Source organism: Schistocerca cancellata, chromosome 1, assembly GCF_023864275.1.
Source record: "Schistocerca cancellata isolate TAMUIC-IGC-003103 chromosome 1, iqSchCanc2.1, whole genome shotgun sequence".
Lineage (NCBI taxonomy): Eukaryota > Metazoa > Arthropoda > Insecta > Orthoptera > Acrididae > Schistocerca > Schistocerca cancellata.
The window spans coordinates 708,054,104-708,069,122 of record NC_064626.1 but is presented as its reverse complement, the minus strand read 5'-3'; the positions used below and the strand labels follow the sequence as shown (position 1 = coordinate 708,069,122).

The 15,019-nt window shown below is 41.9% G+C and overlaps 1 protein-coding gene across 1 annotated transcript in view; it reads right to left on the bottom strand.

The window, feature by feature from the left end:
- Window positions 1-15,019, bottom strand: part of LOC126096493 (uncharacterized) — a 697,302-nt gene that overhangs the window by 112,869 nt on the left and 569,414 nt on the right. Inside the window, exon 5 of the mRNA XM_049910588.1 lies at window positions 7,745-7,780. Within this exon, the coding sequence (XP_049766545.1) occupies window positions 7,745-7,780 (36 nt within the window). The remainder of the gene's footprint in view (window positions 1-7,744; window positions 7,781-15,019) is intronic.

The window sequence follows — 15,019 nt, the reverse complement described above, 5'->3', positions numbered from 1 at the left end:
TTCTTCCACCATTAGAAATTGGTGAGGATGTACAACAAAAAGGACAGTTAATGAAAATTCTGAAAGTTCCTGCAGTTGTGTTGGACATAATATGTATAATTGGCACATCAATGAGTATGGGTTTCAATTCATCTATACTGGAGCCCCACCTGAGGGAGTTCAAATTGCCTCCTTTTGCTCTTGGATTTGTATTTTATCATAAGTGGTGGGATTTATGCATTGACAGCTCCATTTGTTGGAAGACTGTGTGACAAAAGAATATACCCAAAGAAATTGATGGCAGATGGAAATATTCTAATTATTATTAGTTTTTCATTAATTGGACCTGCTCCTTTCATACCAGTGCCAACGAAGCTGTGGCTGTGTATTCTTGGGCTGATAATCCACGGATTTGGAATAGCACGTACACTTGTCCCATGTTTCATAGATGCACTAAGATCAGCTGTTAAATGAGGTATGGCAGATGATCTGACAACATATGGGCTTGTTTCTGGTATTTGGGCTGCTTCATTTGCCCTTGGAGATTTCATAGGAACTTCTGTAGCTGGAGTTCTTTTCGATACAGTTGGGTTCAGGACAGGAACTCTCTTCATAATTGTATTCCAGATCATTGTGTTTACATCTGTAATCAGTTTTCTCTGCTGGGAGAGGAAGACAAGAGTTTCTGTAATGGCCACATGGAATCATGAAGAAAACAAAGCAGATTTGCTGGGAAGTGTAAAAATAGTATCAAATGGTTATGGAGCAGTCCCAACCACAGAAGAAAGGGCAGAAATACCTTCTTGACTGGAAAAGAAGTGGGCACACTGGTGTCCTACCTCTAACTTTATGTACTTGGATGTGTTTTGGGAAGGTTTTGGCTGTGAAATTATAGAATAAGACGTCAGGAAACTTTATGTAAATGCTGAATGTGAACATTCACAGAATTTTGTTTGATCAGGAGCCCTGTAACCAGAGATGATGTAATATTGATGTGGAAAACAATTTAATAGATTGCAAATAGAAATGTTTCTGAGCTTTTTGCAGCTGCTGTAAATTTGTAAAAATAATTTTGTGATGTGTAAATAAATAATTTTTCAGGAAAAAAAATGCCACAAAAGTCTTTGGTCACCTACCAAACAACATCAAAAGCCTGACAGATAGCCAACTAACACTTAAAAATAAATTAAAAGAATTTCTAGATGGCAACTCCTTCTACTCATTGGCTGAATTTTTAGATATAAATTAAGGGAAAAAACTTAAACATTAGTGTCATGTAATATTTTGTGTAATGTAATATCTTGTACAGACATCTTTTATTAACCTGACACGCTCCACATCATTACGAAAAGTCGTATTCATGATCTATGGAACAAGTATTAATCTAATCTAAGAAATTCACTGGTGCGACGCCCTCTTTTCGACAACTACATCTCCTTTTTCATGGATGGGGGACGCAAAGTTGCCGTACCACACAACCTCCATCGGGTTGCGGCTGTGGCTTGCAAAGTTTTAAAGGCACAAGTTGGCAAATCACGCTTTCACTCATTATATGTATTGACTAAAGACGTGTTAAAGTCTTAAAACGTGTGACTTTGCCAGTTAGCCACATCCTACTACATTGTCATTTCACTGCAAATGAATACATAGCTAATACGAAAGGATACAGGAGATAGAAGTTAATTAAATGAAGGATGCAATAGACATATTTATTAAGTATCTAATTCCGAAAACTGTGTCCTTGCTAGCGTCTTCGAAGAGGCACTATATTAATTTGGCGAAGTGGGACTATTTCTCCCTTCATTTCCTCATATACTACGTTAATTTTCCACTCCCAGTTCAGTTGTTGTTCTTTTCCCCTATCACATTAATTTTGGGATCCCAACGTGGGGTTATTTCACGAGATTAGCTTCGCACTTGTTTCGTCTAGCAACTATTATAACACCAAGCTATTTTCGTAGCTCTAGAGAAGAAGACCCAAATTGTTTTGGACAAGGAACGATGCCAGTGCTCCATTATTCTCAGACGGGAAATCATGTGTTATGGTCCCCTCATTGTCTCAAATATCTGTTATCTGAAGTAACGTGACACTTTCTGTACTGTAAGTAAATGTTGGAAAGAAATGTGTCAATATTGATTAAAATATATGTAGTTCTACGGCGCGTAAGATGATTTTTGTGCATTCCTGGAAGCATTTTTTCGAACTTCTGTAACATCTTCCCACTTAGTTCGATTGTATTAACAGATACTAATCATACAGGATTCCCCACAATTCTACGCATTTAATAAAAGCCCCGAGCTTAAATGTTTTGATCAGGAAATGGAGTAAACAATGTAGAGCACTCACTGCGATGAAGATATTAACCGGCAAGGCGTAATTACGAAGCAGTCAATAAATTCGGATATTAAAAGATCTTGAGTCGGAAGAAGCAATCATTAATCAAGCCTGCCTTTCACTTAGGGGAGATATTAAATTTCGGCTATACACCTTAACAACGCCTGAGACAAACTCCAATTACGAACCTGGCGCCTACACCAAGCAGTCATTTATAAATCCCTTCGCTATGGATCCCACCCCATCTTACCTAACTCGTAAATAACTTTTAATGGCAACAATAAAGTTCGCCTCTCCGTATATCTTTGATTTACGATCGCTCTACGAGGTAATGTGGAATTTTTACACGTTTTCGTGAGAAGATCGTTTCACTGCACCGTTTATGGCGGGCTCTCAGAGCGGAACAGAGCCGCGCCTTTCAACTCGTTTTTGTATCTCGGATGTCCATGCAAAAGTGTAGTTAACTACTTGAAATGTAATAACTCCAGTCCTTGCAGCTATTATAAAGAGATACAAGATCTCGTTTACACACGTTGAGTTCAGATACAAGAGTATTTGAGCTTTTGAACCGCTACATACTGGAGACAGCTTAATGGACGACATACCTTGCTGTAAGACTTCCATTTTTTCAAGACATTCTTGGCTGCACTATTTAGTTTTTCATACATGCATCTAAAAAAAAAAGTAAGTCGTAATACCGAACCTAAAACGGTTTATGGCGGTGTAGTGGCTCGCACGTGTGTAATTTCGTTACGGGTGCTTCCCATTTCCCAATCGCGTTGGATATGTGTCGATTGTTGAATGGTGACTTGCTATCACATGCTTATACAACGTTTTAACTTCTTCAGAGACGAAATAAGATACCAGAGATATGTAAAAGGAGAGCATTATTAACTGCTACACACAAAGTTGGCTCGGACAAACCTTCAATGGTGGTGGTGGTGGTGGTGGTGGGGGGGGGGGGGGGGGGACTCAAAGCTCAAAACAAGACAGGGCCTACACGTACACTTCGAGAGAAGCCAGAACAGGAATCAAGGAGCACCATGAGGTATTGGCGAAGGCACTAGCCATGAAACTAAGCGCCACACACTTGCTCGGTCAGAATTAAACATTGCGGCTGTACACTGCTTTGACGCATGCCGTGCTGACCCTGGTCCGATATGTACAATATTTTGCTTAGTTTGTTTTGTGTGCTCAAAAAATTATAATTTTTGAATGTAATGCAACTACTATGAATTAACTGGACCCTGAAACCACTCTAAACATATTAGTTAGCTAAGTCTGGTTTGTATATGTCTCTTTTATTTAATGCTAGTTATTTTGAGTTGTACTTTGATGCTCAAGACCTTTGTTGTCATGCGTATTTTAACGTTTTGTGAAGACCTTGTTTACACAATTTGTTCCAAGCATATACAGACAACAATTTAGCAATGGCCAGTGTCAGCACGTGAATATAGTAAGACGAACTTACAGTTTTCAAGTGCTATACACTGATCACTACTACATGCTTTTCTGTAAACACTGTACGAGCTGGTTACTAATAATACTCCAATTTCTTGCTATTAGCTTTACGTCTTTAGAGCGGTCGATATTATATACTTGATTACGGGTAAGTACCTCTGGGTTTTCAGAACAGGACTGACTGAATGATGATGTCAACTGATAGGTTTCGACACATAATACGCCCCATGGCATCGTTGCAAAGTTTACTAGAAGCAGGTGTATGGGTACATGGCGTATAATGAAGCGTGTGCGGGGATCATTTGTGCAGACAAAGAAATCGAGATACTGCCGCGATAACTGCACAGTACATTCGACGCACTCGTCTGATTGTTGTTGCGTGCGTTGACTACTTTGGATAACGAGCTTCGTTCTGACTTTTGTAATAACACAGCGGCTACTGGAGGAAGACTGTTTTTAACGGGAATTCACTTTCAGTGAGGAAGTAAGGCTTTATGTGTCTGGAAACATGGATCGTCATAACGTTCGTGTTTGAGGAACAGAACATCCCCACGAGATTGTGTAACACGTTCGTAATTCACGTAAAGTTAACGTATTTTGTGCTTTTCCCTTTCAGAAGTTTATGGACAATTTTTCTTTGCGGAGAGAACTTTAACTAGTTTCGTGTACATGGACTAGCTGCAGCAACGATTAGTACAACTATTACAACAAGCCAGTGGAGACTTCACTTTTTGACAAAACAGTGTTCAACCACACTTATTTTCAGACGTTCGTTTCATCCCAATGACGAAATACCTCAGCGTTGGATTGGGCGTGCTTCCCATTATTAGCCACCTCTTCTTCAGTGGCATCACAGTCACTTAACACCATAACAAGGCATCACGTGGAGTGAAGTCAAAGATTGTGGGTTCCTTTCTCCACTGCCACTTAATTCGGAGGAGTTGCGAGGAAGGATAATGATTCGGTCGCTGATGTCGACCGTGTCATGTGGGCATGTGTATGACAAGAATTTGACTGTAGCATTAACCATTTCTTTGACACAAACAGAACCCATATTCATCACCTGTGACTGAGTTAAGCCTTGGAGAGGTGCTCTATCCACTGATGTACACCTATTTTCTGCATGTCCTATAATTTTCACGTAGTCGTTTTCTGAAACCCTGGCAGTAATTACTAACCCTGTATTTCGCTCTTCTTCGGACCCTACCTAAATTGAAAAAAAGATGAGATAGCACGACCCTCTCACAAGGAACAGCCACAACTTCATTCACAGAAACATGTATAATCCTATTTAGGATACTTTAACCACGATGACGCTTCTTTCGCATTTAGGTTTAAAGTGCAAAAATGTAAATTATCTTCACGCAAAAGTACGTAAGTGGCTCCTACTGACCAATTTTACTTACACCCTTCTAACCAAAGAAGAGCGATTTATTTTGATGTAATGACACGTCCAACAATTTTTCTGCATACATTTAAGAATCAAAACGATTCTGTAAATGTTGCCAGAGGTCTCGTATCTCAGGCATTCAATGTTTGAGGTTACACAGGATTCTTTATTATCTGTGCTTTTTATCTACCTTCATCTAGATGTTGTACACATGAAATCTAACTAAATGTTCCGGTAACATTTGTCATATCCACACAATGTTGTTTAGTTGCAGCAAGCACCTCCAATGATTCAGGAGAACAACATGCCATAATTTCCAGCGCCATTCTTTCTGCATTCCTAATTTAGCTATTAGATTTGTTTCCCAACTTTAGTTGACGCGAATGTCTGAACAACCCTTAATCGCCATTGCTATCGATTCTTTTGATTTCCATACTCTCGTAGAGTCACCACTCTGTCCTTAAAGAAATTAGTAACAATGAGAAAAATATCGTAATAGTTCTGACAATGCTACAGTAACGAAATTTATTGTGGATCTGTGAAGGAAAGAACATGAAGTGATTAAAAGAAAACGCAGATAGTTAGTAGCTCGATCACAATGTTAATACCACCCCATCACCTATATAGTAATTTATGACGAGCTCTACTTATATAATGAAAGCAACGTCGTGAAGCAAGTATCGTGTCATGTTTCGAAGAATTGATTAAAATGCAGATTTTTGTGGTTTCAACCAAGTTGCACAATTACTCACAGCAATCACACTTTCGCTCAGGGAGAGAGAGAGGGGGGGGGGGGGGAGGGGGGGGAGGGAGATTATTCTGTCTGCTCAAGACCGAGGATTTTTGATTTAACTTTCTGTAAGGCTTCAGGCGGTCAGTTCCTGCAGCAGCGCAGATGCGCCACTCGTCGATAACACAACCAATATCCGGACTCAAGTATTCCACTTTGTGGAACGGTTCCCATCACCGGCAAGTTGGCCGTCTCTCTTTCGCTCGCTTCCGAATGGATGAACAACGGCCTGTCTCCTACAGACACAGAATTTCTGACTCTGTAACAAGCTTCAAATTGGTTTTGCACATCAGATGACAGTAAGCGTTGAACGTCACGTTTTGTTTCGTGTCGTCATCCGGATATAAGGCAGAAGGTGCCGGTACACAGTAAAATGAGATTTCAATTTTATGCTGTGTTACTAAAGTTCTGAATATGCATGTCCAGTCATATCAGGCATGAGACCTGTCGAAATATCATCGGTTGTTTAAGACCAACACCCGTAGATACACGCCACTGTCTTGCTCGCGTAGTCCCTCCTGAACTTATACAGGAAGTAGCTGCCAGATGCGAGAAATGCACACTATTTATAGATTTCTGTCAGCCAGCACATCCTCGGCTAAAATCAAGAAAGAGCTTCTTGGTAACCACTGAAGCTCTTACAGGAGCACTGCATCAAGTAAGGATCTCGAAGTGCCGTTGCAAACGTCAACATCTGGAGAAATGTGTTGTTTCGAAACAAGAGCTCCGTCCTGGTCATACAGAACCGTGGACAACATAGAAGGCTCTCTACAGATTACGTTCTTAGTACCATGAGATGCAAGATCAACCTGCAGAAGTGGGGTCTTCCCGGGGGTCGGTTTACTGGTAGCGTGATGCTGTGCAGACTAATAACTGTGTACTACTGTGTTCATCTTCAGCCACATGCACCACCAAGACATGTTGAGGACGATACCGAATTCACCCGACGTGTCCAATGTCGTGGCCAATGTCTGATCGACTAATGTGTAAACTGAGGTGACCGATCTATTTCCTTTTGTTGATTGTATACTTTGTACTTCTGACACGATAGTAAACAAACAGGTAATTTTCTGCTAACGCATTCGGAAATTTATCCTAAGCCTTTCTCGACGAAGTGCTTACATATTAATTTACAAGTCTTCTGCATGAGTGTCTAAGGACGCTTGTCCGTATACAGACAGTATCCCACGACGTACAATACCATTTATAGCTGACTGCGAGATTGCAGAGGGCGGTAGTACTCTTAAATGGACAACAGTATAGTTACAGTGGTGGAATACCTTCATGATACTCGATAAATTTTCTTTTGAGAAATGTTACTACTTTTTCAGAGTTAAGAGGCTACATTCAAACAATCCTGCAATCAGAATCTATCTTTACTGCCGAAATCAATAGTATAACTACAGCTCATCTTCAGGGCTTTGCGAACCAGTTGGATCAGTGATGGTTTATGGTAATCATTCTTGCAAATAACTTAGGCAACAAATATTGTGTGTACTGAATACTACTCTGTAAGTATCGAAGACGGAGGGCATGCTCTTTTTGTTTACCGCATTTAGTGACTTCAAATACGTAGGAAGAAAGGTGCCCAATTCTAAGACAGTACATTACACGCACTGAAGATATTCCATGTTTCAGAAACGACAAAATATTTTCAGAATATCTTTCTGGGAATTTTCTTATCGCCATCAAAATCTCGAAATAATTATGGTTGTGAGAATTTCTGCAGTTACAAGTATATACAGCTGTTACTTGCAAAGCAATACCAAGTTTGTCATATTCAACTCACCGACCTGCTGTTCTTGCCAAACACATGGTCCGCATTCTGAAAAAAAGGAAAAAAATCTTTTAAAAAATTAAGCGTTTATCTAAGGTAATGACGTAATCTACGGAAATTAGGAATTCATTATAATACAAACATATAAGTTCAAAACACCGTCAACATTGTGGCTGGGGAAAATTCGCACAAATGGTTCGTTTAAATGAAATGGATTTTGCGATGGACACAAAAATTAAGTGGCGCTGCCTACTAAAAAAAATAGTTGTTACTCATTTTGAAGTTGTATTTATCACATGACATCGGAAAAATTATTTAGTGCATGTAAGAGGGAAAATCTTTAGTCTGGCTTTAAGAATTCCTCAAATTTTTAAGTATTTAATTTTTCGATGAAAATGCTACCCATATAACAGACGTAAATAGCTACTTTTTACTCTCTAACTTCTAGAAACTATACTAAAATCACTACTACTGACGTAATAGGACTGCAATGATACATTATTCGAATTATTTGAAACTTTAGCCAGGTACATAAAACTGGACCAAGAATACACTGACGTGACAAAGTCATGGGATACCTCCTACTATCGTGTCGGACCACTTTGTACCCGGAGTAGTGCAGAAACTCGACGTGGCATGGACTCAACAAGTTGTTGGAAGTCCCCTACAGAAATATTGAGTCATGATGCCTCTCTCTCTCTCTCTCTCTCTCTCTCTCTCTCTCTCTCTTTTTTTTTTTTTTTTTTTTTTTGGGTCGTCAGTCTACTGACTGATTTGATGCGGCCGCCACGAATTCCTTTCCTGTGCTAACCTCTTCATCTCAGAGTAGCACTTGCAACCTACGTCCTAAATTATTTGCTTGACGTATTCCAATCTCTGTCTTCCTCTACAGTTTTTGCCCTCTACAGCTCCCTCTAGTACCATGGAAGTCATTCCCTCATGTCTTAGCAGATGTCCTATCATCCTGTCCCTTCTCCTTATCAGTGTTTTCCACATATTCCTTTCCTCTCCGATTCTGCGTAGAACCTCCTCATTCCTTACCTTATCAGTCCGCCTAATTTTCAACATTCGTCTATAGCACCACATCTCAAATGCTTCGATTCTCTTCTGTTCCGGTTTTCCCACAGTCCATGTTTCACTACCATACAATGCTGTACTCCAGACGTACATCCTCAGAAATTTTTTCCTCAAATTAAGGCCGGTATTTGATATTAGTAGACTTCTCTTGGCCAGAAATGCCTTTTTTGCCATAGCGAGTCTGCTTTTGATGTCCTCCTTGCTCCGTCCGGCACTGGTTATTTTACTGCCTAGGTAACAGAATTCCTTAACTTCATTGACTTCGTGACCATCAATCCTGATGTCTCTATAGCAGTCCATAATTGCGAAAGTGTTGTCGATGAAAGATTTTGTGCACGAACTGACCTGTACTGTTATATCCTGTTAATGTTCGGTTAGTTTCATATCCGGCGATCTGGTTGGCCAAATCATTCGCTCGAAATCTCCAGAATGTTCTTCAAACCAGTTGCGAACAGCTGTGGCCCGGTGACGTAGCGCATTGACTCGATTAAATTTCCAGCGTTGTTTCGGAACAAATGGTTCAAATGGCTCTGAGCACTATGGGGCTCAACATCTGAGGTCATCAGTCTCCTAGAACTTAGAACTACTTAAACCTAACTAACCTAAGGACATCACACACATCCATGTACGAGGCAGGATTCGAATCTGCGACCGTAGCGGTCGTGCGGTTCCAGACTAAAGCGCCTAGAACCGCTCGGCCACACCGGCCGGCGTTTCGGAACATTAAGTCCATGAATGGCTGCAAATGGTCTCCAAGCAGCTTAACATTACAACAATTTCCAGTCAATGATCAGCTATGTTGGACCAGAGGACCCACTGCATTCCATGTAAATACAGCCCACACCATTATCGGGTCACCACCAGCTTGCACAATGCCTTGTTGACAAATTGGGTCCCTGGCTTCGTGGCAACTGTGCCGTACTCGAATTCTACCATCAGCTCTTAACAACTGAAATAGGGACTCATCTGACCAGGCTACGGTTTTCCAGCAATCTATGGTCCAACCGATACGGTCACGAGCCCAGGAGAGGCACTACAGACAATGTAGGTCTTCTAGCAAAAACTTGCGTTGGTCGTCTGCTACAATAAATGGCCCATTAACAATAAATTTCGCCGCACTGCCCAAACGAACACCGTGGTGAGAGGTAATGCCTGAAATTTTGTGTTCTCGGCAAGCTCTTGACACTGGATCTCTGAGTATTGAATTCCCTAACCGTTTCCGAAATGAAATGTCCCATACGTATAGCTGCAAGTGCCATTCCGCGTACAATGTCCATCAATTCGAGCCGCGCAACCACAATCACGTCCGAAAACTTTCCACATGAATCACCCGAGTAAAAATGACAGCTCCTTCAACGCGCTGGCCTTCTATACCTTGTATACGCTATACCATAGCCTTCTGTGTATGTGTATATTGCTATCCCTGACTTTTTTCACCTCAGTTGACAACAGCGTAGCATTTATGTTCAAGCGTGCTGTTCTCGCAACATTTACATATTTTTGTCCACGGGCTGTATGACGCAAACCTTTGCCAAGATTCTCCATCGTGACAAAATTCTAGGAAAATTTCACGGCTTAATGTATATGGCGAGAATAACTTGGATGAAACAAGCTTTATTACACTACTAAATAAATACAGCAACGTACATAAAATACAGCACGGTTACAAAACATAAAACATGTACACAAATCTTCAATTTTTTAAATTTATTATTATTATTATTATTATTATTATTATTACTATTATTATTACTATAATTTAGTGTATGTGTGCATTTATACCCTGCACGGACGTCAGGTATAATTCTGAGAATCAATTCATCAATTGTGAAGCTTTCACAATAAGAATCCAATTATCCGCCTCAGAGCAACAGCAGAATGCGTACAGAAAATATGACTTGTAATATTACGACGGAGTACACAGCGAGCGCCAAATAACGCCTCTCTATGTATTCTCTGATCCAAAGGCTACTCAGGAGCAGAACTTGTAAGTTACAGCTAACGAGTTCGAAAACCATAGTATTAACAGAATATAACAGTACAGCAAAAATTCGAGAAATCCGCAGTCGAATAAGAAAATCAGCACGTAAGAGAGCCACTTCAAAGGGTCGAGATCAGCAAGCGACTGCCCCTTCAGAACAAAAGGATCGACTCTAAAGTGCTGGAAACGTGCAGATGCCAAGTTAATACAAGGGAACTCTAAAAGTGGTGTATTGACGCCACGTTAGAGCACTGATCCTCGCCGATGATAAAGAGTAAATGTGACTTAGCTAATTGATACATATTAATCGGAACACATACACAATGACAGCACACAGCACGATATAGTATCACCTTTTTTGGTTTAATTTGACAGTTCAATGTGTCTAAGTTACACCACTAATAGTGATAGTTAAGTATTTTGGCAGTGCGCCAGTGGTTCATGAACGATTATATGTGTGTTATACCGTAAATGTAATATGCACTTAGTGCACAGATTATTCTTTGGTGCAGAGTAATATGAAACATCTACGTATGGAGTCGTGAGATTTTGGTTTTGTATTTATCCAGTACGGAACAGTAGTGGAGAACAGTATCAACGCGATATAAAAAGTCAGTTGAAATAGATGCTAATTCAGTGGGAAAGGAATTGTCAAGACGGAGTCAAAGTCGTTATCAGGAGATGGCTAGCGAGACCAAAATCAAATTATATTGGCTTCTTATTTTATTAATTAGAAATCAAAGTTTCTGTTACGACAGTACAGACTTAACAGGAGTGTCTTGCTACACGGTCAACTTTATCTCACGCCTCCGCTACAAGAGCTTCCACTTTCGCTATTCGGGCCAGTCTAACACACAGCGACATCCCTCCAACAGTCGACTAACCTTTGTGCTCACGAGCTGCTACCTACTGGGACCTTCTGTTTAGACTTGTGAACTAAATCATAAATTAAATTTAAAAACTTAACTTCAACATATCAACTGACTGACAATCATAGCAAAAAAGAAAAAAAAAAAAAGAAAACGTAAGAGATAATTCATCAATCAGTCAAGTCGCACAGCTACTGAACTACCTGGGGCTAAACAATATATGAAAATGTCGAGTGGAACAATCACTTCAGCTCACTTGTGGGTCAAGCAAATGACTGACTACAGTTTATTTGCTCGAACCCTAAGAAACTGCAGTTCGCCTACGGTAGAAGTTGTTCACAAGACCTTTTTACGGCCCATAATAAAATGCTGTTTCAGCTTAATGTTGATTATCACAAAAAATCAGGTATTAAATGGGAAAATTTCCATGGAAACCGATATTTTCCTGTGGAATCTAACCGCTTTCTGGAGATGGTTAATATTGTCGAGATGTGTTTTTCTAGTTTCCTTTCCGTAATGACTGACATTGACTTTAGAGGGCCGCTAGAGCTTTTAACCGTTTCTCTTGGGCTGGTTCCAGGCAGTGCTCACGTATTCGAGAGAAACGAAATCCAAACCTTTGTACTTTATTCCTAAACCAGTCACAGTAATTACTGAGTTAGTTCCTCGTATGGGTCACTCCTTAGCCCCAATTCTTCTGCCACTGAGTTACACAACAATCTTTAATCGCTATTATGTACACTCCTGGAAATGGAAAAAAGAACACATTGACACCGGTGTGTCAGACCCACCATACTTGCTCCGGACACTGCGAGAGGGCTGTACAAGCAATGATCACACGCACGGCACAGCGGACACACCAGGAACCGCGGTGTTGGCCGTCGAATGGCGCTAGCTGCGCAGCATTTGTGCACCGCCGCCGTCAGTGTCAGCCAGTTTGCCGTGGCATACGGAGCTCCATCGCAGTCTTTAACACTGGTAGCATGCCGCGACAGCGTGGACGTGAATCGTATGTGCAGTTGACGGACTTTGAGCGAGGGCGTATAGTGGGCATGCGGGAGGCCGGGTGGACGTACCGCCGAATTGCTCAACACGTGGGGCGTGAGGTCTCCACAGTACATCGATGTTGTCGCCAGTGGTCGGCGGAAGGTGCACGTGCCCGTCGACCTGGGACCGGACCGCAGCGACGCACGGATGCACGCCAAGACCGTAGGATCCTACGCAGTGCCGTAGGGGACCGCACCGCCACTTCCCAGCAAATTAGGGACACTGTTGCTCCTGGGGTATCGGCGAGGACCATTCGCAACCGTCTCCATGAAGCTGGGCTACGGTCCCGCACACCGTTAGGCCGTCTTCCGCTCACGCCCCAACATCGTGCAGCCCGCCTCCAGTGGTGTCGCGACAGGCGTGAATGGAGGGACGAATGGAGACGTGTCGTCTTCAGCGATGAGAGTCGCTTCTGCCTTGGTGCCAATGATGGTCGTATGCGTGTTTGGCGCCGTGCAGGTGAGCGCCACAATCAGGACTGCATACGACCGAGGCACACAGGGCCAACACCCGGCATCATGGTGTGGGGAGCGATCTCCTACACTGGCCGTACACCACTGGTGATCGTCGAGGGGACACTGAATAGTGCACGGTACATCCAAACCGTCATCGAACCCATCGTTCTACCATTCCTAGATCGGCAAGGGAACTTGCTGTTCCAACAGGACAATGCACGTCCGCATGTATCCCGTGCCACCCAACGTGCTCTAGAAGGTGTAAGTCAACTACCCTGGCCAGCAAGATCTCCGGATCTGTCCCCCATTGAGCATGTTTGGGACTGGATGAAGCGTCGTCTCACGCGGTCTGCACGTCCAGCACGAACGCTGGTCCAACTGAGGCGCCAGGTGGAAATGGCATGGCAAGCCGTTCCACAGGACTACATCCAGCATCTCTACGATCGTCTCCATGGGAGAATAGCAGCCTGCATTGCTGCGAAAGGTGGATATACACTGTACTAGTGCCGACATTGTGCATGCTCTGTTGCCTGTGTCTATGTGCCTGTGGTTCTGTCAGTGTGATCATGTGATGTATCTGACCCCAGGAATGTGTCAATAAAGTTTCCCCTTCCTGGGACAATGAATTCACGGTGTTCTTATTTCAATTTCCAGGAGTGTATTTAACAACTGTCTCTCATTTTCTTCCTCTCTCATTTCATTGCATAAGAGGAAGCGAGCTATTCATTAGTTCGTTGAACACGACCCTGTTTATATATGAATAATGTTAAAAGTTGTTTTATGGAGGCGCCGCTGTAGGGCTGTGCAAATAAAACGCCAACTTTTCTGAATTTTTTTACCTTTAGTCACCAAAATTGAAAACCTCGACCCATGTCTGCCAGTAACAGTTTTGAACAGTTACTCCGTATCATATGCAAGGACACACGGTATTGGTGTGCAGTAAGAATGACCTTCGGGAGCAGTGGTCAGCACACTAGACTCGCATTCAGAGGACAGTGGTTCAAATCCGCCTCTGGCCATTCAGATTTAGGTTTTCCATTATTTCCCTAATCTCTAGGCATATGCCGGAATGGTTCCTTTGAAAGGGCACAGTCTACTTCCTTCCTCATGAGTAACAAAAACATCCGACATTGCGCTCCTTTTCTAACGATTTCGTTATGAAAGGGATGTTAAACACTGTTATTCCTTCCTTTTTACTGAACTGTGGACACTACCGCACCTGCTACGCATTAGGTGCTTTTTCATCTATTTTGGAATGTGTGAAACACCCATCAGTTCCGTATTAACCACTAGTAACTTACCTTTAGTGCAACATGTGACGTACACTGTTCATCTCAAAGATAAGACGACGAGCTCCTAGGAAAATCATACCTGCCTGTGGCACTGATGATTCAAAAGCGCCGTAGGTTGGATCTGTAGAACGACTAACAAAAAGGAAAAACACTGATTTTATACAACAGTATTCGAATCACTGGAAGAATGATTTGTTGTCTGGAGCGTCGTAAAGGGTTAGCGAACGTTGTGGCCACGCAAGACTGGTGTCGAAGGGTACATGACGTCAACTGTTTGGCGATGGTGATCACGGCAGTGTGTAAATGGGTAAACTCGCAGCAGGACCGTTGTGCCAAATGAGCAACAGTATTGTAGAACTCACGGCGGTCGTAGCATAAATTGCACTGCTTGAGCACTGAGACATTGTCGGACAGGAATAATCACAGGCAATGATGGACGAAATGAAACACAGTACATACGTAATAGAGGTGGAGTGGTATATTTATAAAGAAAATTGGTACAGATTTCATCACATGGGAAAGCAGAATAATATATATAAATAACGTTTATGTTTGACACAATTCAA